The sequence below is a fragment of the Pristis pectinata genome, chromosome 7, assembly GCF_009764475.1.
Source record: "Pristis pectinata isolate sPriPec2 chromosome 7, sPriPec2.1.pri, whole genome shotgun sequence".
Classification (NCBI taxonomy): Eukaryota; Metazoa; Chordata; class Chondrichthyes; order Rhinopristiformes; family Pristidae; genus Pristis; species Pristis pectinata.
In genome coordinates, this window is record NC_067411.1 from 6527373 (window position 1) to 6549619 (window position 22247).

At 41.1% G+C, this 22247-nt stretch overlaps 1 protein-coding gene across 13 annotated transcripts in view; it reads left to right on the plus strand.

Annotated features, from left to right (window-relative positions):
- Positions 1-22247, plus strand: part of add1 (adducin 1 (alpha)) — a 150672-nt gene that overhangs the window by 123760 nt on the left and 4665 nt on the right. For 4 of the 13 annotated variants that reach the window (XM_052019352.1, XM_052019357.1, XM_052019358.1 and 1 more), the window contains 4 exons: positions 4222-4375; positions 7199-7459; positions 8970-9077; positions 10330-10364. In XM_052019352.1, coding sequence (XP_051875312.1) covers positions 4222-4375; positions 7199-7459; positions 8970-9077; positions 10330-10364 — 558 coding nt within the window. Of the gene's footprint in view, positions 1-4221; positions 4376-7198; positions 7460-8969; positions 9078-10329; positions 10365-22247 lie in introns of those variants that run through there. The other 9 variants (XM_052019345.1, XM_052019347.1, XM_052019346.1 and 6 more) reach the window with 4 other exon arrangements.

Here is a 22247-nt window from a genome sequence, read left to right on the forward strand (position 1 = left end):
TTCAGCCAAAATGAACCAGTTGTTCCTAAAAGACATCTACAAAGCTTAAGGCTTGAGCTTTTCCTATTGCTTTCTTCAAGCCATTGTTTGGTTCATACTAGGGAGTGCTTTTCTTTAAAAAAAAGTACACAGAATCTAAACATTTTATCTGCTCCCACTTTCTGCAAGCCTCTGCTCTCTATCTGATTGTTATTGCAGCAAGGACCAATAACCAGTGTTCTTAATATGTACTAAAATTCATCCTCCTGGATGCACTGGATCTCAATCACAAAGACCTCATTGTACAGCAGTGATCATTACTGCATTTCCTTCTGAGAATTCTACATGCTTTCATTTGGCAGAATCAGAATCAGGTTTATTATCACTGACGTATGTTGTGAACCTTGTTGGTTTGCGGCAGCAGTACAGTGCAAGACATAAAGACACAAAAATTACTATAAGTTACAAAAATAAATAAAGCAAAAGAGGAATAACAAGATAGTGTTCATGGACCATTCAGAAATCTGATGGCAGAGGGGGAGAAGCTGTTCCTGAAATGTTGAGTGTGGATCTTCAGGCTCCTGTACCTCCTCCCCGATGGCAATAGTGTGAAGAGGGGTTAAAAAGGACGTGATGACATATCTGCATAACATCAGAAATTGTGATTGTGTAATCAGCCCATGGGTAGCAAGATATTATATTAAATCAAAGGAAAAGATTAAAAAGTTGGCAGAAAAATCAGTAAGCATGAGAACTTTAGAGCATTTTAAAATTCAGCAAAAATGACCAAGAAATTTAATAAAGGTCAAAGAAAAATACAGAAATAAACTAGTGAGAAACATATAGTCTGAGTTTCTTTATGTACGTAAAAAGGAAAAGTACGAGTGAGCGCAAATTGCAGACAGATGGGAGAGTTCATAATGGGGAATGAGGAAACAACAAAAGGTTTAAACAAGTACATTGTGTCTGCCTTCATAGAAAAAAAACACACAATCTTCCAGAAATAACATAGCATTATAGAGTACTACAGCACAGAAACAGGCCCTTCATCCCATCTAGTCCATGCTGCCTGATCTTCTGCCTAGACCCATCTACCTGCACTCAGACCATATCCCTCCAAACCCCTCCCATCCAGATCTTCCAGAAATAATGTAGAACCAAGGGTCTGCTGTAAATGAAGAAATAAAATAAATTATTAACTCAAAATACTGAAGAAAAAATATTGCTCAAAACTGATCAATCCAATGGACCTGATGATGATGCAAAAGATGCATTTCACTGTGTTTCGATGTACATGTGACGAATAAAGATATCTTGTATCCAAGAAAGTTGATAGAGCTGGTTGTAGAGATGACTGATGCTTTATTATCTTACAAAATTTTGTTAATTCGGGAATGGACCCAGATTGGAACCTAGCAAATATGACCTAACTATTTAAGAAAGAGTGAAAGGAAACGGGGAACTACCTCGTAGCTTGACATGTCATTGGGAAAATGCTGCAATTTCAAAAAAAGATTGTGATATCAAGACAGTAAGAAAATAACCTGATGATCGAGTCAACGTGGAATAATGAAAGGAAAGTTGTGCTTGACTAATGCGTGGTGTTCTTTGAGGGTGGAAACCAGTGGATATGATGTATTTGGATTTTCAGAGAGCTTTTGATCAGGTCCCACAAAAGAACTTAGAAAGACAAGTGTTATGTTAGCTTTTATTGCAGTTGGACTTTAGTATGAATGAAAATGCCTTGCCTCAATTATTTAGAGCCCTGGTGAAAATGCACCTGGAATATAGTATACAGTTTTGATCTCATCATCATTTTAAAAAAAAGTGTACTTGCCATAAAGATTCACCAGATTGGTTCCTGAAATGGAAGATCTGTCAAATTAATAGAAATTTGAGTAGGCAAAATCTCTCCTCCAGAGTTCAGAAGAATGTATAAAATTCTTAGAACTTGATAGGTTAGAGCAAGCAGAAGGATGTTTTTCCTGGCTATGAAGTCCGGATCTCCTGGCTTGGGGTCATTGTCTCAAATTATGGGCCAGACCATTTAGAACTGAAATTGAAGAGAAATTTCTTCAGGCAGTAGGTGGCGTCTTGGGAATTCTCTCTCCTGAAGGGCTGTAGAAGCTTGGTCATTGCATTTCTGGATAGTAAGGCAATCATAGGCATGGAGGAAGGGCAGGAAATGCTGTTTGAGTTAGCATATCAACCATGATCTTGCTGAACGGCAGAATATCTTGTGGTTAAATGCCCTGCTCATCTTATTTCTTTTATTTCCCATTAGTTACCTGAAAACTTCCATCTCTAGAATAAAAAGCAAATGTTTTAAGTATTGCACTTTTCTCAGGCATTTCTTATTGAATGCTTCTTCAAGCACGTCTTGAAATTCCATGCATAAATTTAAAGCTGCACAGATTGCTGAAACAATTTCTTGGGCAAAATCAGTTACTGGAGAGATGAGAAAATATGTAAACTAAATGGTGCAATTCTAAAAGGGTTGTATGAACACAAGATGGGTGTAAGAAAAATAGCAGGTTAAGTTGCATCTTTGGAAAGAAATAGTATTAACATTTCAGATCAATCACCTTTCATCAGATAATTCTGATAAAAGATTACACTTCCTGTTTTTAATTATGAATTTGTCAGTTTTGAAGTTCTACATGCTGAAACAATTTGTTTATCTTTGTCACCTTGTTTTGCCCTTTAAGTGCAAAATACATGTGGTTTACTAAAAACTCAATCTGTAATTTGAAATAACATTTATTTCTCTAACTAAAATAAATAAGAGATATATATATTCTTCTGCAAACAATGTAGTGGTTCCTAATGTCATTGAATATTTTAGATGTTGTAGTACATTACGTTTTTAATTTTTAAAAAATTGCTTTTTTCAGAAAACTATTGAGTGATGTTGAAATCCAGTCTGGACATTAGATTGTTGGCCTATTTTCTTCATCATCCCTGTTCTCATCACATCCATTTTATTTAAGGATTGATGTATATTAGTAGTCATGGATCAAAATATCACCAAAAGTTCAAGTGCTTTAATTAAGTTTGACACTGTAGTGAAATTTAGTGTCTGATCATTTGTTCTTTTGAGGTATGTTTTATCGGTGAGAAATTGAAGAGCACTTTGGGTGCACAATGGATCATATTTTGTTGTTTCACTGCTGCAGACATTGACAAAGCATGAGTACTACAGCTAAAAGTTGAGACAACAAATCAGATGCCAAGTTGAATTAATGATGCAAAATCACCTCAAACAGTTTTGGTATTTTTTTTTATTAGTGTCAAATGTTGAAGTACTGTTGGCTGAAAAAACGGTTAAAATAATGCCTTCAGGCCACACTCCATCTTAATGAAAATAATGCCTCAGACTAGACGTTGGTGAGGTCATCATTGAATTCAGCTGTAATGCTTTCCTAGGTGAAAGTCCCTCACTTAAGCATTTGGACTGAGCTGGTGGATCCATTTCTTAGCTGATGTTGGCCCTTCAAGAAAGGATTTTTGTTAATAGGTTTTATAGACAAGTATGATTTTTGAAGTATCCCCCAATAAATTGGCTTAATCCCAACTGAATTTGTGCTTGAAGGATGAGAATTGTTTCACTTGTTGTAAAGAATGAATGTGCATGGAGCTGTATCTGTAATTTCCCAATTGCTGAGTTTGTGAATTAAATAGTATCCTTTTGTGAGGAATTGCCAAGCTTGGGGGATACTTGAAAACATGGGCTGCTAAGATCAGTGTGTATGGAGAGTTACAGTGGGAACTGACTGGAAGCATAAGTTTACATTTGCAGAGTGTACAAGTAGTGATGCTGGAGGTAGGAGTGATATAATCTTAAGACTGTAGGGAAGTTGGGATAGCAGTGTTCCTAACATCACTTGCTGATAAAAGCAAAAAGATATCAGGAACAATTCCAGCTTGGTTAATACACCACAGCTGTGTAGGTATGTCTGGGGTCTTCAAGGTGCATGAAGCAGTGATTCTGCTGCCACGGGTAAAGTGGAGGCAGACTTGACCTCTGGGCCACATTGCACCATCTGATTTCACTTTGGGATTTAGCCTTCGTGCACAAGGTAACTTATTGATGCAGAATTTTCTCTCCAGGGTATGAAATTTATCTCTCACAGCCTCCCAAGTGATTACTCAGATGACAATCAAATAAGAAATGTTAGTTTTCTTATATTGAGTTCTGTAAATCACTGAGACATTTGATGGCAGTTTGTTTTGCTTATTCAGGGAGAGTTGGTGACGGCATCAAAGGCAATCATTGAAAAGGAATACCAGCCACGAGTAATTGTGAGCACTGCACCAAATCCCTTTAACAAGTTGACGGATCGTGAACTCGATGAGTATCGCAAAGAAGTTGAACGCAAGCAGAAGGGGCCTGAAGGCAAGTTTCTGTCAGTGGTTTATGGAGAGTTTTTCAAGAATTGCTAATAAAAGATGTATATCATTGCCATCAAATCTGATTTATTCCATTGCAATTCTATACCTTATACTAAATCATGAATGAATTTTTTATTGAGAAATTAACTATAAGCAGTCTTTCCTTTCGTTGTCCAATGAAATAGTTGAAGACAGTGCATGTGCACTCCATCCAATTAAAACCACCCTTAATTTTTTCACTCCTGTTGCATCAAATGCACACACCTTCATTCTGAAAAAGATAAAAATCTGTTTTTGAATAGTTCTGTTTTTGCATGATCTCCTCATGATGTGGTTCCAATGTTTGCTCCTTCCTGTTTTTTTTGAAAACATCAGCTACAGTTAACCTTGCAAATGTCTGAGAGGAAAGGTCAGTTTCAAAATGAACCTTTGAGGAGGGATGCCATCAGTGGACCTGCCCACTAGTGGAACAGTTCTTGGGTTATTGAAGAGTATATCAGATGTTTAGGACAACTCACAAAGCTTGAAATGTCGAAGATAAAAGCTTTCGAATTATGCAATTTGGTCGTTCTGGGAGACTTAAGTCATTATTGTAATTGTTGCAAAAGAATGTCAAAATTATAAAAGGAAAGAGGTTTAATGCATGCAAAATCTGGTTCAAAACTTGAAATCAGATGGAAAGTCTGCCCTCATCATATTCAGCTGAAAATGAGTTTTCTGGCCACCTTTTCTTGTGAAAAGCAGAGGGATTGGAAGAACAGCAAGTACTTATGCAGGGGTAACTCCAGCCATCCTATCTTTCAAAATCTGTTTGACCTTATTAGGTATTGTAAGAGATCAAGATTGAAATTTTTGACATGATCCTATGGTGCCCATGCCCAAGTAGCTCTTTATTTCTGCTTTAATAAAAACCAGAAAATGATGGAAAATCAGCAATGTAGAGACTACCAGTTGAGTGAAAAACAATAACGTATCAGGTTGCTGAATAAAATAAGTTTTTAGTCAAGAAGACCACAGAAAATAATGGTACATGAGTGGCCAGGTTAGGAAGGGTAGGACCTAAAAGAAAGGTCTGCTATGGGGTGGAAGATAAATGATTAAAAGAGGTGATGGTGAAAAGGCAAAGGAGGATGGTAATGGGGCAAGTAACAAAACAAAAGAGTGCAACAGAGCACTTAATGTTTACAGCAGCAGCAATCTAAGCAAATGGTTGTAACAGTTCTGATCTGAAATTTTTGTTCTGTTACTGATCTGACAAGCTGACTAGAGTCTAATTGAAGGATGATTTATCCATTGAGCCTGTGTAGAGCTTCAAGGGTAAAATTAAGAGAAACAAAATTAATGTTTCAAGTCAGTGGCCTTTCTCTTTCTCTTTCTACTGATGCTGCCTGACCTGCTGAATATTTCCAGCATTTTGTTTTTATTCTGTTTTATTAATAGAGAGAGTTGGTCATGAGAGCAAATATTTGCTTGATGAACAGTGGCAAAGTCAGTAACATAGCTGTTCTCCTCTGTCAAACCCACAATTCTGCTCAGTCTGTAGAAAAGGGAAGGTGCTATTAACCAGATGAGCAGATCATCCTACTCAGCATGGAGCTGGGCATCTAATCAATGAGACCACAATCTTTCAGTCACTAGGGTGAAGGTAGGTAGACAGCCCTTTGCAGTTTTGTCCAGTCTCTGATCTTTTGCTTGCTTGTGGAGATTTCAGGGTCTTTTCCACACCCTCTCTTGGCAGGGTGGGATAAGTAAGGCTGAGATGTCCAAACAGCATCCTGGACAGAGAACAGAATAATTCTGGTTGGAGCTGATCATGAACAGAAATTTGGAAACTTGACATCTATTAGTAATTTTTGTATTCAACCATCTGGCGTCTGAGCTATGAAACCACCATACTAGCTGACGCCTTCATACTGTGCCTCCACCTTAATTTTCCACCCACGCACACTGAGAGATTATGTGGATATCATATTATGCCTTTCATTTTTCAGTCCTACAGTATATGGTACATATGATTCTAAATAACAAACAGCATGGTAGTCAGATTAAAGTATATATTTAATAAATCTCAGAAACATGCTGGTAACTACTGCAAGTTACCCCTTAGTGTAGGTAAGTGGCAAAAGTAATCTAACAGGAGATGATGGGCAGTTGAAAGAATAAGTTGCAGAGCTACAGGGAAGGTGAAGTGAAACTGATGGGATAGCTGTACTGGGAACCTGCATGAGGCTGCAGGGCCAAATGACCTCCTGTGTAAGTAATATCTTGTGCTAAGTAAAAATTTCTTGTATCGACATGATAGCCATTTTAGTTTCACAACAAGTTTGAAAATCCTAATCCATAACTAAATGCAGTCTCTAATATATTAGCTGTCATCGATTTTAATTGTTTAGGGGATGGGGAGGAGGAGAAATAGATTAATCAATTCTTTGAACCACCAAAAGAACATTACCTGAAGAACTGAAGAATAGCTGAAGAACTAACCCTTTGGTTATCTTAATAAAGTTGTGAGATGTTAAGCATTGAATTATATACCTGCTGAACTAGATTTTGAGAGGTGTCCATTATATTTTCAGGAGCCACATGCTTTGTAGAAGTAATAATGTAATTCATCAATGGCAAACCTTTATCTGCATGTTGTCTCATCTAGCTAAGAATGCTACAGCCCACATTGATGAGATCTCAAAAGTTGGGTCCACTGGAAAGCATACTGATAGCAAGCCAGACAGCATGGCAATTACAGCACAAAGGCATCCTGCTCTGCAGCAACTATCTGTTACAGAAGTTGATCAAACCCAAAGTCTTTCTTCCATGTATGAATCTGCAGATAATCAAGACAAGGCAACTGAAATACAATCTCACACCAGCCAAGAATGTTCTATAGAGGCTAGGAGTCCATGCAATTATGAGCAGATCTCTGGACAGACACCACCCTTCAGTGTAGGCCAGATCTACAAGCAATTCCACCCAAGAGATGAGGATATAAAAGGATCTCTACACAGCCAGCTACACAATGCCGTTGTCAAGGCACTTGCCACTTCTGGAGACCGTATTCCTCTATCTGACCCCTTGAGTATTGGCCAGCAGGGTAAGGCCCAGAATATTTGAATGAAGAAGCACAATTCTATCCAATCAAAAAATTTGGATTCATTTATCTTCATCACTTGATGTGCTGAATCTTCACTATTGCTGACCTATATCTCCATATTTTTGATTAGACTACCCTTCTGGTTGCTCAGTGGTGATTGAAATTTGTTCTCAATGGGTCTGGGCTTCCTCTTACTCTTGGTGGCTGTACGACTGAATTCTTATCTCTCAATCTGAGATTGTCTGCTCATGAGCACTTTTGGTTTCCTTGGACATGAGGTGTTTTCACCTTCTACTCTTTGCATGCAGTAGATTTTAGAAACAAAATGTAGGTAGTGACATTATTCTTCATTGTGCTGGGATTTCTCTGCTTTACAGGTAAAGTTTGCAACAAGGTCACAGAAATTTGACCATTTGATTTGAACAGTGATTTTTGCAGATTTATTTTGTGTATGCTTTGCTGGCTAATTTACTCAAAGTCGAGTGTATTGTCGCATGCACGACTACATGTCACATGTCAGAGGTAAGTTTTTTTTTCCCCACAGAGTGGTGGGTGCGTGGAACGCACTGCCAGCAGAGGTTGTGGGGGCAGCTACATTAGGGACATTTAAGAGACTCTTAGATAGCCACATGAATGATAGAGAAATGGAGGGCTATGTGGGAGGGAAGGGTTAGATATTAAAGCAGGATAAAATGTCGGCACAACATCGTGGGCCAAAGGGCCTGTGCTGTGCTGTAATGTTCTATGTACACTATGCACAGGGGCAATGGAAAACTTAACTTGTAGCAGCATCACAAGCGCGTAGAATCAGATAGGTGGCATTCACAAGAAAACCATAAACTATACAGTCTTTACAAGAAAGAACTTGGTGCATGTTCCTGTAAAAATGTTAAGAAAGGACACAAACGTTCTTGTGAAGTTTTTGTGTCCTTGATAGAGTAGGAAGTTTCATGTATCATATTCCTAAATGAATATTCTTCACACAGAATTAAAAATTGATCCAGTTGGTTTGTTTAATTTTGTTGGTGAGTGTAATGCAACCTGCTGCAGGTTTCCAATTTTTATTTGTATGAATAAATTTGCACATATGAGGTTTGTATTCTGGAACATGCTAGAGGGATCACTACAAATGAGGGATCACTACTACTGACCAACACTTGCCTCTGATTTGAGAGAAGGGGTATGTAGTATCATTTAAATTTCTCCTGCTCTCTCAAGTTAGTTGGCTATTTGGGGGAATCACTCTGCCACCAAATAAATGATTCCTTTCGCAGCTAACCTTGTTGCAAATACCAGAGCTGTGGAGGGGAATGCTGTTGGGGAACCTGGATTATTAACTGGGCTGCTATTCATCGTGGTGGATAACAGATTCAGCTGCATCACAAAGTTTGAATAAGATACTGCCACAAACATCTTGAGTGTTTATTTTGTGTGCTGTGACAGTATGGAAATGTGCCTGCCATCTTCAAGTTGTACTCTTTTTAAACTTTTATCTTGTTTCCTCTCTTAGAGCTTCCCGAGCCCCAGTCAGAGGAGGTAAAAGTCAACGACCAGCAGAGTCCTGCAGACCACACCCCTACCCGCACTCCCCCCAGCACACCCACAAAACTAGATGATGGTAAGATGCATCAAGCAGTTAAGTGCAAGCCTGAAAAGCACGATGGTTTATGATCTTTGGGATATTGAAGAAGTTATTTGAGTGTGTCTTGGTGTAAAACCATTCAAGAAATTGTCTGCTCTGCCTTTTAATTGAGCAATAATATACAAGACAGTGTGCATATGATTACTACATGCATTTGGAGAACAGCAAATAATTGTGAAACCAGTTACAAAATTAACGATGTAGAAATTTCAACATACTGGCAGTGGTAGCTTCAGGATGACCAGTATGTTGTAGGATTTAAATACAAATTCAAGCCATGGTCTAAAGAATATGAGCATCTAAACAGTATAAATTGCACACCCTCTTGTTTGTTGCTGCTATTGGATTACACCCCTCAATCTCCAATTCACCAAAAGCAGTTGACACTGACTGTAGTTAGGAGGGTGCACTAGGGGAGAAAAAAGGTGAAGACACTTGAACAAGTGTGATTAAGAACAACATTTTGGTTCCAGAATTGATTGACCAACTGCTCTCCTGAATTCAAAAGAAGTTTCAAAGTCAAAGGCGGGAAGAGGTAAAATAGCAGAGATGTAAGACTGAATGAATAATCTGCAGTTTAATTGGTGTCAAAAACAAAAGCAATATATCTGTTACATATAATGCACTACAATGGCATTAAGACATTTCCAAGTGTCTTGCACTGTGAATTAGTTTTTTAAAATGTAATTTTATTTTGATGTGATTGGAGAATGGGTGACTTTGGACCTATAGTTCCCAGAGCTCTGCATAAAGAGCACAGTGATTTTTTTCCCCTCACTGTCTGGGCCCATGAAGCAGTAGCCTTTTACAAAAAGAATCTAAAGATTTGGATATGGGTGAGAAAAAGTTCTCCAGGCTCTAATTTTATATGGGATTCATTGCAGTGGAAATCACCCAGATGTATAAACATAAATTAATTTTGAATTAAAGTAAGTCTTTGCATTATTCTGGGCTGTGGGTGGGATTATACAGTGTTGACAGCACTTTGTTCTAGTATTTGGAATGGTGTAATCTGATTTATGTATCTGTGTATCTTCTGTCACATTAGGATCGCTGTCATGTTGTAGTTTTTTCATTCACTGATCTCATCTGATTTCTCTGTCTTGTAAAAATTGTATATTCTGTTACTTTTTTTTGGTTTAACACAAATGGCTGTTATGAATGCATAGATTTTTCTACTTGTGCTTTTTTTCTTCCACCCGCCTTCCTGTGGCTGCATTACAAACAGGAGCTGGATGTGCTAAAGAGTACCTGTTACCATAGTAAGTATTGTGCGTTCATGTACAGAGCCGCTTCAGTTAACCCTGCAAGACCTTTGTGCATGGCTTTCAGCTTTTACGTTCCTGTTTACGCTTCCATTTCCTCCTGATTAATAGGCTCTATTAGGTTGCAAACATCTTCCTAAAACTTTAGAAGTCTGTATTACTTCACCCTTGGAAAGCCACAGTTTCTCACATGGACCAGCATACATGTACTGCTGTTGTTTGGGAAGGAACTACACATCCTAATATTTGGATTTTTCTTGTTAAAATGTATGGTATTCTGACGGTGAGCATATACTTCAAGAGTGTGTTAATATTGTTTAATTTTAATTCATTAAACAATGTTTTGTTTGTTATGAAAGATGGAAGAAACACAGAAAGAGACTTGCATTGGTCTTCCACAAGCTCTAAATCCCAAAAACACTTATACAGCAACGCAGTATATTTTGAAGTATAGTCACTTGTAGGAAACACGACAGCCAGTTTGCGAAAGATCTCGAAAGGGCAATGTGATTTCTACCTCATCTCGATTGAGGGATAAATATTGATGTGATTGCCCTCTGTTTTCAAAATAATCCCATGGGAGATTTTCCCACTTAACAGGTGTTTAGTTTGAAGATGGCCCTTTTGACTGTTGTGGAGAATCAACCTAGATTTTTGAGCTCGGGTTTTTCGAATGGCAAATGAACCCACAACTTCCGATTTGAGATCACGACTCACTTGGTCATAGCCAACATCTAATATGATTATAATTCCCATACTTTTCAGGAAGTCTAGAGTTAACACAATACAATTGTGATTGGTTTACTATATTTTTCCATTTCATTCAATATAATTTTGTATTTTTTAAAAAAATATATAGTAAACAAAATTTTAGGGATATGGACAAAATAATCCTACTTGAATTGCTCCCAACTCACTAAAATATATAATCACCATAAATAATTGGGAAATAGTCGCAAAGCAAAGCTGTCTAACCTGTTCAAGCTTTGAAATAACTTGCCGACGTTCAGCATTAAATGTTTAATGCATTCAGATGATATTCCTTTGTCTACCGTTTTAACAAGAGACAAATCATTGAAAATGTTTATTAACCTAGTTAACATAGTGGACAGAGGAAAATAATGTTTATTCACTCGACTTGTGTGAACTAAAAGTGCAGTAACTGAACTTTAGCCTTTTGTATGTGTGAGAGGTGTAACGTTAAGTATGATGGACTTTGTGAATTAGCCACTGCTCTATGCCAGAGTTACTGCTCACAATGATTTCTTTACCTTTGTTCTTTTGATTAGAACAATGCTTCAAGCAACCTTTTATTGTGAGCAAATGCAGAAATTTCTTTTGATGAACAGGGTTGTGAAGAACGCACATTGTTTAAATACTGAGGTTAGAATACTCTTTGACCATGACATGATTGGGGTAACAGAGGATGAAATAGAGACAGATGTTGGCACAGGAAAAAAAAGGGGAGCTGGTGAACTGAGCTAGTAGACATGTTCAGCACCTATGTTACGGAATTCTTCACACCAAAACCAGCATATAGATTGGCTAAAATGTCCTTTTCATTCATAAATTGGCTGGGTACTGCAGCTTGTGAATTGTAGACTGATTTATCATTCACTTGAGTAAGTTTGCAGGTGACACAAAGATTGGTAGCGTGGATTGCATATAAGATTGCCAAAAGATACAGCAGGATATAGATCAGTTGCAGATATGGGTGGAGAAGTGGCAGATGGAGTTTAATATGGGCAAGTGTGAGGTGCTGTACTTTGGGAGATCCAACATAAAGGGAGAATACACTGTTAATGGCAGGATCCTTCAGTGTTGATGAACAGAGAGATTTTGAGGTCCAGGTACATGGCTCCCTAAAAGTGGCACAGGTTGATTAAAAAAAAATGCATATGGTATGCTTGCCTTCATGAGTCAAGGTGCTGAGTTCAAGAACCAGGAAGTTGTATTATAACTTTTATAAAACTCTGGTTAGCCACACTTAGAGTATTGCATTCAATTCTGGTTGCCTTGTTATGGAAAGGATGTGGAGGCTTTGGAGAGGATGCAGAGGAGATTTACCGGGTCTGCCTGGTTTGGAGGATATGTGCTATGAGGAGAGGTTGGACATGCTGGGGCTGTTTTCTCTAGAGTGGTGGAGGCTGAGGGGAGATTTGATAGAAGTTCATAAAATTAGGCGAGGCATAGAGTAGACAGCCAGTATCTTTTTCCTAGGATTGAAATGTCTAGTATTAGAGGATGTGTATTTTAAGGTGAGAGGGTGAAAGTGCAAAGGAGAGGTGTGGTACAAACTTCTGTTACACAGAGCGATGGTGGTAGAGGCAGATAGCATAGGAGTGTTTGAGAGACTTAGATGGACACGTGAATATGCGGGGGGGGGAGGTGGGTGGAATATGGTCAATGTGTGGAGAAGCGGGATTAGATTAATTAGGGGTCATTGGTTTAATTAGATCGGCACAACATCGTGGGTTGAAGGCCTGTCCTGTGCTGTACTGTTTTATGTTCTGTGTTTCGTCTTCATGGAATTAAAGCAAACAGCTATTGAGAAATATAGCAGCAGACTACCAGATAATAGGTTGAGATACCCTTAACACTTATATACCCTAGAGATCCTCAAGTAATGTTTTTGAGATGGGATTGAAGAAAAATTGAAGATAAAATCGGTATCTGGTTTTCCTAAGTGTAATTTGGCCTAGTTGTGTTATTTGTGGGTAGTTGTATTCTTGTAAAGACAATTTAAGTTGCATCAATTCTATCTTTTTTTAAAAAGTGCTTTATATTGCACTGAATTTGAACCTGGGCCTGAGGTAAAACTCAGCAAGAGAGAATGTTTAAAAAAAATTGTTGCATGCGAATCAAAAAACAACAGATGCCGTAAATCTGTAATAAAAACAGAGTGCTGGAAACACTCAGCAGGGCAGGCAACATCTGTTAACGTTTGTGGTCCAGGGCCCTTCATCAGAACTGGAAAAGAGAAAATAAGTTGGTGTCAGATAGCAGAGAAGGTGGGGAGGAAAATCAAAAAAGCACTGTCGATGCTGGGAATCTAGAATAAAAACAGAAAATGCTGGAAATATTCAGTAGGTCAGGCTGGAAGAGACAGAGTCAATGTTTTAGGCCATAGACCTTTCGTCAGAACTGGGAAGGATACAAAGAAAGCTTGCTGAGCTCCGGTGGGGGGGGGGGGGAGCGGGGGTTGGGGGGAAATGTCATTGATCGGGTGAAACCAGGGTGACCGTGGGGATAACCTATAAATAAGGTTACCTGGTCAATGGGAGCAGTTAGAGATTGAGAACTTAGACAAAAGAATGTAGGAATTGCAAAATGCAGATCAGGGCATGTCCCTTGCTCCTAGAGAGATGATAAAGGAAAATAAAACAAACAAGCTGATAGAGGAATGGGGAAGATGTTGAATTCAACATTGAGCCCAGAAGACTACAACGTGCCCAGATAGAATATGAGCTACAGTTCCACAAGCTTGTATTGGGCCTTACTGTAACCTTGAGGGAGGCTGCAGACTGATAGATCAGAGTGGGATGGGGAATTAAAGTGGTAGGCAATGGGAAGCTCGGGGTCAACCCTGCAGACTGAATACAGGTGGTCTGCAGCGCGATCACCCAATCTGCATTTGATTTCTCCAGTGTAGAGGAGGTCACACTGGGAACATGGAATACAGAGCACTAGGTTAGAAGAAGTGCAAGTGAATCGCTTATTCACCTGGAAGGACTGTTTGGGCCCCTGGATTGTGGAATGGGAAGGGGTGAAAGGACAAGCGTTGCCTGCAGTTGCAACGGAAAGTGCCATAAGGGACATTTAAGAGACACTTAGCCACATGAATGATAGAGAAATCGGGCTATGTGGGAGGGAAGGGTTTAGATAGATCTTAGAGCAGGATAAAATGTTGGCACAACATTGTAGGCTGAAGGGCCTGGCCTGTGCTGTAATGTATGTTCTAAGGGAGGGGGTAGTTGATGGGAATTGAAGAGTGGATCAGTGAGTCATGAAGGGAACAGTCCCCATCAAATGCTGAAAGAGAAGGAGAGGGGAAGATGTGTCTGGTGGTGGAATTTCTTTCGAAGGCAGTGGAAATTGCAGAGACTGATCTGTTAAATGAGGAGGCTGGTGGGATAGAAGGTGAAGGTCAGGGGAACTCTTATCCTTGTTCTGACTTGGAATAGAGGGAAGAAACCAAATCCTTATTAAATCCCCCCTCCCGCCTCATCTTAAATCTATATGAACAGTGGCCTTCTAAGGTCACAGGAGGAATGTTCCAGGGAGATGTCAGAGGTGGGCTCTTTACACAGAGTGGTGGGTGCCTGGAACACACTGCTGGCGGTGGTGGTAGAGGCTGATACAATAGGGACATTTAAAAGGCTCTTAGATGGGCACATGGAAGTAAGAAAAATGGAGGGTTATGGGCTGTGCAGGAGGGAAGGGTTAGATTGATCATGGAAGAGGTGTTCATATAGTTTGGCACAGCATTGTGGGCCGAAGGGCCCGTACTGTGCTGCATTGTTCTGTGTTCTCAAAATGGATGAGATGCGGTCAAGGGCTTTAAGAATGATATAGGGGAAGCCATTTTTCAGGAAGAAGGAAGACATTTCAGAGGCCCCTGTATGGAAACTCTTATTATTGGAGCAAATACGATGGAGAAGAAGGAACTGGGAGAATGGAATTGAGTCATTTTATGAGGCAGGGTGGCATGAAGACTAGATAAGATCTGGGGGTCCAAGTCCATACCTCCCTGAAAGTGGCCATGCAAGTAGGTAGGGTGGTAAAGAAGGTGTATGGCATGCTTGCTGTCATCACTAGGGGCATTGAGTCTAAGAGTCAGGAAGTCTTGTTGCAGTTGTGTAAAACTTTGGTTAGGCTGCACTTGGAATATTGCATGCATTTCTGGTTGCCCCGTTACAGGAAGAACGTGGAGAGGCTTTGGAGAGGGGTCAGAAGAGGTCTAGCAAGATGCTGCCTGGATTAGAGGGCAGTGCTGTAGGCAGAGGTTGGACAAACTAAGATTGTTTTCTCTGGAACGTTGGAGACTGGGGGAAGACCTGATAGAAGTTTATAAAATCATGCGAGGAATAGATAAGGTAGACAGCCATAATCTTTTTCCCAGGATAGAACTGTTAAATAATAGAGGGCATAGCCTTAAGGTGAGAGGAGGAAACCTTAAAGGGGATTTGCAGGGCAAATGTTTTACACAGTGGTAGATGCCTGTAATGTGCTGCCAGATTCGATAGAGGCGTTCAAGAGGCTTTTAGATAGGCCTATGAGTATGGAGGGATATGGATCACGTGCAGGCAGAAAGGATAGTTTAACTTGGCATTATGGTCGGCACAGACATTGTGGGCTGTAGGGCCTGTTCCTGTGCTGTACCATTCTATGATCTACAATGGCTGTGCGAGTTGGTAGATTGTAATGGATGCTAGTAGCTGGCCTCTCTCCTGCGAAGGAGACAGAGAACCAGGAAGTAGCACCAATGCAGTCATCGATGTATCAGAAAAAGAGTTGAGGGAGGGGGCCCAAGTAGGACTGAAACCAAGACTGTTCCACATTTCCTACAAAAAGACAGCATAATGACAGATGTGATTGGGAACTGAATGTCCAGGGGTACACAGTGTATAGGAAAGATAGGTGGGTAGGCAGAGGGGGTGGTGTGGCCCTGATGGTTAGTAATGATATAAAATCAATAGAGAGAAGGGACATAGGGTCAGAAGGAGTGGAATCCTTATGGGTGGAGCTAAGAAATGGCAAGGGTAAAAGGACAATAATAGCAGTTATATATAGGCCCCCTAACAGCAGCCGGGATGTGGACTATAAGTTACAGCTAGAAATAGAAAAAAGCGTGTCAGAGAGACAATGTCAAGATAATCATGGGGGATTTTAACATGAAGGTGGATTGGGAAAGCCAGGAAGGCAGTGGATCTCAGGAGAGCAAGTTTGTGGAGTGTCTACGGGATGGCTTTTTGGAGCAACTTGTTGATGAGCCCACCAGGGGATCGGCTATTTTGGATTGGGTGCTGTGTAATGAACCTGAGGTGAATAGGGAACTAAAGGTAAAGGAACCATTAGTAACCAGCGATCACAAAATAGTTGAGTTCCGTTTCAAATTTGAAAAGGAGAAGCTGATATCAATGTGTCAATATTTCAGTGGAACAAAGGAAGTTACAGTGGCATGAGAGAGAACTGGCCCAAATTGATTGGAAAAGTAAGCTAGTTGGAGGAACGGCAGAGCAGAAATGGATGGAATTTCAACAAGAAATAAGGAAAATGCAGGATAGATATATTCCAAGAAAAAAGATTACAAATGGGGAAAAATGGCACAATTGTGGATAATAAGAGAGGTGAAGGCTAAAATAAAAGCAAAAGGGAGGGCATACAAGGAAGCAAAAATTAGTGGGAAAACAGAAAACTGGGAAACTTTTAAAAACTTACAGAAAGAAACTAAGAAGTTCATTAGGAAAGAAAAGATGAATCATGAAAGGAAGTTGGCAGATAACATTCTTTTAAATAAATGAAGAGTAAAAGAGACACTGGTTGACATAGGACCAATTGAAAATGGTGCGGGAGAGATTATAATGGATAACAGAGATGGCAGAGGAACTAAATGAGTATTTTGCATCAGTCTTCACTGAAGAAGACATCAGCAATATACCTGATAGTCAGGGGTCTCAGGGAAAAGAACTGAGTTCAGTCAAGATCACTAGAGAGAAGGTGCTAGGGAAGCTAAATGGACTAAAAACAGATAAGTCTCCCGGACCGGATGAGATGCACCCCCGGGTTCTGAAGGAGGTGGCTTTAGAGATTGCGGAGGCATTGGTGATAATTTTCCAGGAATCAATAGACTCCGGCATGGTTCCGGAGGACTGGAGGGTTGCAAATGTAGTTCCGCTGTATAAGAAAGGTGGGAGGCAGCATAAAGGAAATTACAGACCTATTAGTCTGACATCGGTGGTGGGAAAGTTATTGGAATCGATCCTCAAGGATGAGATTATGGAATACCTCGAGGTGCAGGGCAAGATAGGTCCAAGCCAGCAAGATTTCGTGAAGGGAAGATCCTGCTTGACCAACCTATTGGAGTTTTTTGAGGAAATCTCAGGTAGGGTGGATAATGGAGAGGCTGTGGATGTCGTGTATTTAGACTTTCAAAAGGCCTTCGACAAGGTGCCGCACAAGAGGCTGATTAATAAGATGAGAGCTCATGGAATTACAGGTAGGATAACAGAATGGGTGGAGCATTGGCTGGTTGGCAGGAAGCAAAGGGTGGGAATAAAGGGATCCTGTTCTGGTTGGCTACCGGTCACAAGTGGTGTTCTGTAGGGGTCAGTGTCAGGGCTGCTTCTTTTTACTTTGTACATTAATGATTTGGATGATGGACTAAATGGTTTTGTGGCTAAGTTTGCAGATGACACCAAGATAGGTGGAGCACTAGGGAGTATTGAAGAAACAGGAAGGTTGCAGAGAGACTTAGATAGTTTAGGAGAATGGGCAAAAAAATGGCAGATGAGATTCAATGTTGAGAAATGTGCAGTTGTACACTTTGGAAAAAGAAATAAACAGGTAGATTATTATCTAGAAGGAGAGAAAATTCAAAGTACAGAAGTACAAAGGGACTTGGGGGGTACTCGTGCAGGATACCTTAAAGGTTAACCACCAGGTCGGATCGGCGGTAAAGAAAGCGAATGCTATGGTGGCATTCATTTCGAGAGGTATAGTGTATAAAAGTAGAGAAGTGTTGATGAGGCTCTATGGAGCACTGGTGAGGCCTCATTTGGAATACTGTGTACAATTTTGGGCCCCATATCTTAGGAAGGATGTACTGATGTTGGAGAGAGTTCAGAAGAGATTTACGAGGATGATTCCCGGAATGAAAGGGCTTATTTATGATGAGCATTTGTTGGCTCTTGGACTGTACTCACTGGAGTACAGAAGAATGAGAGGAGACCTCATAGAAACATTTAGAATGTTGAAAGGACTGGACAGAGTAGATGTGGTTAAGCTGTTTCCCTTGGTAGGTGAGTCCAGGACTAGAGGGCATAATCTTAGAATTAGAGGGTACTGGTTTAAAACAGAAATGAGGAGATATTTCTTTAGCCAGAGGGTAGTGAAATTATGGAGTTCTTTGCCACATACAACTGTGGAGGCCCGATCATTGGGGGTGTTTAAGGAGGAGATAGGTATCTAGTCAGTCATGGTATCAAGGGATATGGGAATAAGGCTGGAATTTGGGGCTAGATAGGAATGGTTTTTAGGTTAGCTCATGGAGCAGACTCAATGGGCCGAATGGCCTACTTCTGCTCCTTTGTCTTGTGATCATAGTTTATGCCTATGTGACTGCCCAAGGCTACACCTTTGCTCCGTCCGCCGCAACAGCCAGGACCTCCTGGTGACCAGCCACTTCGATTCCACGTTCCACTCCCATACTGATATGTCTGTCCATGGCCACCTCCACTGCCACGTTGAGGCCAGACGCAAGTTGGAAGAACAACACCTTGTATTCCGCCTTGGGAGTCTCCAACCTGATGGCCTCAACGTTGATTCCTCTGACTTCCGGTAACCCCACCCCTTTTTCTTTCTCCCCCCTCTGGTGTGGCTCCCTTCCCCCGCCTTGATGACCTGCCCATCTCCTCTCCTCCCCTCCCCCATCCATAGAGGGAAATAAACAGTTAACATTTCAGGCTGAGACCTTTCATCAGGACTGGAAAGGAAGAGGGCAGAAGCCAGAAGAAGGTTGGGGGAGGAGAACATGTAGGCATGGGATAGGTGAGTTCAGGTGATGGGTGAGTCCAGCTGAGAGGGGGAAGGTAGGTGGGTGGGGAGGGGGAAAAGCTGAGAGGTGGTCCATTGCCCTCTCCCACCAGATTCCTCCTCCTCTAGCCCTTTGCCTCTTTTACCTATCACCTCTCAGCATTTCCCCCTCCCCACCCACCTACCTTCCCCCTCTCAGCTGGACTCACCCATCACCTGAACTCACCTATTCCATGCCTACCTGTTCTCCTCCCCCAACCTTCTTCTGGCTTCTGCCCTCTTCCTTTCCAGTCCTGATGAAAGGTCTCGGCCTGAAACGTCGACTGTTTATTTCCCTCTATGGATGCTGCCTGACCTGCTAAGTTCCTCCAGCACCTTTTGTGTATTGCTCCAGATTCCAGCATCTGCAGAATTTTTTGTGTATCTGAATTTGAGAGGACTTTTCCTTTTGGAACTTCAGTGATGGCTGCACCAAGCATCACTGTCTCTCTCTGCATGTAGTAAAATTGGTTTATTATTGTCACATGTAATTATCACAAAGCTCACCAGTGCCTCTACTTCCTCAGGAGGCTAAAGAAATTCAGTATGTCCCCTTTGACACTCACCAACTTTTATTGATGCACCACAGAAAGCATCCTATCTGGATGCATCACAGCTTGGTATGGCAACTGCTCTGCCCAAGGCTGCAAAAAACTGCAGAGAGTTGTGGACACAGCCCAGCGCATCACGGAAACCAGCCTCCCCTCTTTGGACTCTGTCTATACCTCTCGCTGCCTTGGTGAAGCAGCCAGCATAATCAAAGACCCCACCCACCTGGGTCACTCTCTCCTCTTTCCCATCAGGCAGAAGATACAGGAGCCTGAGGGCACATACCAGCAAGCTCAAGGACAGCTCTTATCCCACTGTGATTAGACTATTGAATGGCTCCCTTATACGATGAGATGGACTCTAACCTCACAATCTACCTTGTTGTGACCTTGCACCTTATTGTCTGCCTGCACGGCACTTCCTCTGCAGCTGTGACACGGTAATGAATTGACCTGTATGATCAGTATGCAAGACAAGTTTTTCACTGTACCTCGGTACAAGTGACAATAATAAACCAATACCAATGTACCAAGATACAGTGAAAAACTTTCTTTTGCATGCATCCATACAGATCACTTCACCACATTATTACATAGAGTTAGTACAAGGGAAAAGGAATAACAGAATAGTGTTACAGAGAAAGTGCAGTACAGACAGATAATAAGGTGCAAGGCCATGATGAGGTAGATTGTGAGGTCAAGAGTCCACCTTATCGTACAAGAGTCTTATAAAAGCAGGATAGAAGCTGTCCTCAAGCCTGGTGGTATGTACCTTCAGTCTTTCAGTCATTCTGCCAGATGACAGGGGAGAAGAGGAAATGCCTGGGGTAGATGGGGTCTTTGATTATGCTGGCTGCTTTACCGAGGCAGCAAGAAGTGTAGACAGTCTTTTTCCCAGGGCAACAATGGCTAACACGAGGGGGCATAATTTTAAGGTGATTGGAGGAAGGTATAAGGGGGATGTCAGGGGTAAGCTTTTTACACAGAGATTGGTGGGTGCGTGAAATGCACTGTCAGCAGAGGTTGTGGGGGTAGATACGTTAGGGGCATTTAAGAGACTCTTAGACACATGAATGATAGAGAAATGGGGGGCTATGTGGGAGGGAAGGGTTAGATAGATCTTAGAGCAGGATAAAATGTCAGCACAACGTTGTGGGCCGAAGGGCCAGTACTGTGCTGTAATGTTCTATGCTCAGAACATGAGATCTATCCCAGGTTGCTATGGAAAATCAGGAACTGATCAGGATAATCAGCATGGCATTGTGCAGGAGAAATCCTGCCTCGCTAATTTAAGTTTTTTTTTTGGAGAGGTAACACAGACAGGCAGGACAGTAGATGTTGTCGACATGGCCTTTAGTAAGGCATTTGCTAAGTTCCCACATGGTAGGCTGGCCCAGAAGGTGAAGGCTTACGGGATCCTAGGCACACTGGCTAATTGAATCCAAAATTGGCTTGTTAATGGGAAGCAGAGGTTAGTGGTGGAAGGATATTTTTCTGATTGGAAATTCGTGTCAAGTGGTGTAACGCAGGGATTGGTGCTGGGACCTTTTGCTATTTATGATATGTTATCAACTTGGATGTGAATGTAGGAGGAATGCTTAGTTGGTTTGCGGATGACATGAAAAGTGAAGATGTGAATCGCAAGGAAGGTTGTCTAAGGCTACAGTGGGATATAGATCAGATGGAAAGTTGGGGGAAGCATTAGAAGATGGAATTTAATCCCAATAAGTGCAAGGTAATGCATTTTTGTGGTCAAATAGGGGGTAGCACATATACAGTAAATGGTAAGGCCCTAAGGAATGTTGATGAATAGAGAGACCTAGGGGTCTAAGTCCATTGTTCCCTGAAAGTGGGAACACGGGTGGATAGGATGGTGAAGAAGGCATATGGCATGTCTGCCTTCATAGATGGGAGCTAGGAATATAAAAGTTGGGACATTTATATTGCAACTTTACAAAACACTGATGAGACATCACCTAGAGTATTGTGTGCAGTTCTGGTCACCACACTATAGGAAGGATGTGATTGCACTGGAGAGAGTGCAGAGGAGAGTCACCAGGATGGTGCCTGGATTGGAGGACTTTAGTTATAAGAGAGACTGGATAGGCTGGGCTTGTTTTCCCTGGAATAAATGAGGCCGAGTGGTGACCTGATAGAAATGCAGGCAGCCCCTGAGCCCCTAAGCATTCTTCTCCTGAGAACTGTCTGTAATCCGATTTTTTTTTTTTTTTTTTTTTTTTTTCTTTTTTTATTACCACCTCCTCTTCTCCCCCCCCACCCCCCCCCCCCCCCCCCAAGTCAGAAACTAACAATTTCAATGAGGGTCAATTAACATGAACGTTTATTTATTGTCTTCCTGTGTAGTTACAGTAGTACAGAATCAGAATGTCCAACGTCCGATGGCTAGTATCAATGGCCTTAAAGTATCAGTAGATGTTGCATTGTTTGATAAAGTAATTTACAAATCACAACAGAAGAGATTACCCTGTCAGTTTCCAAAGCAAATCACTTAAATGGCCTCCTGCTCTGAACTGGCAGCC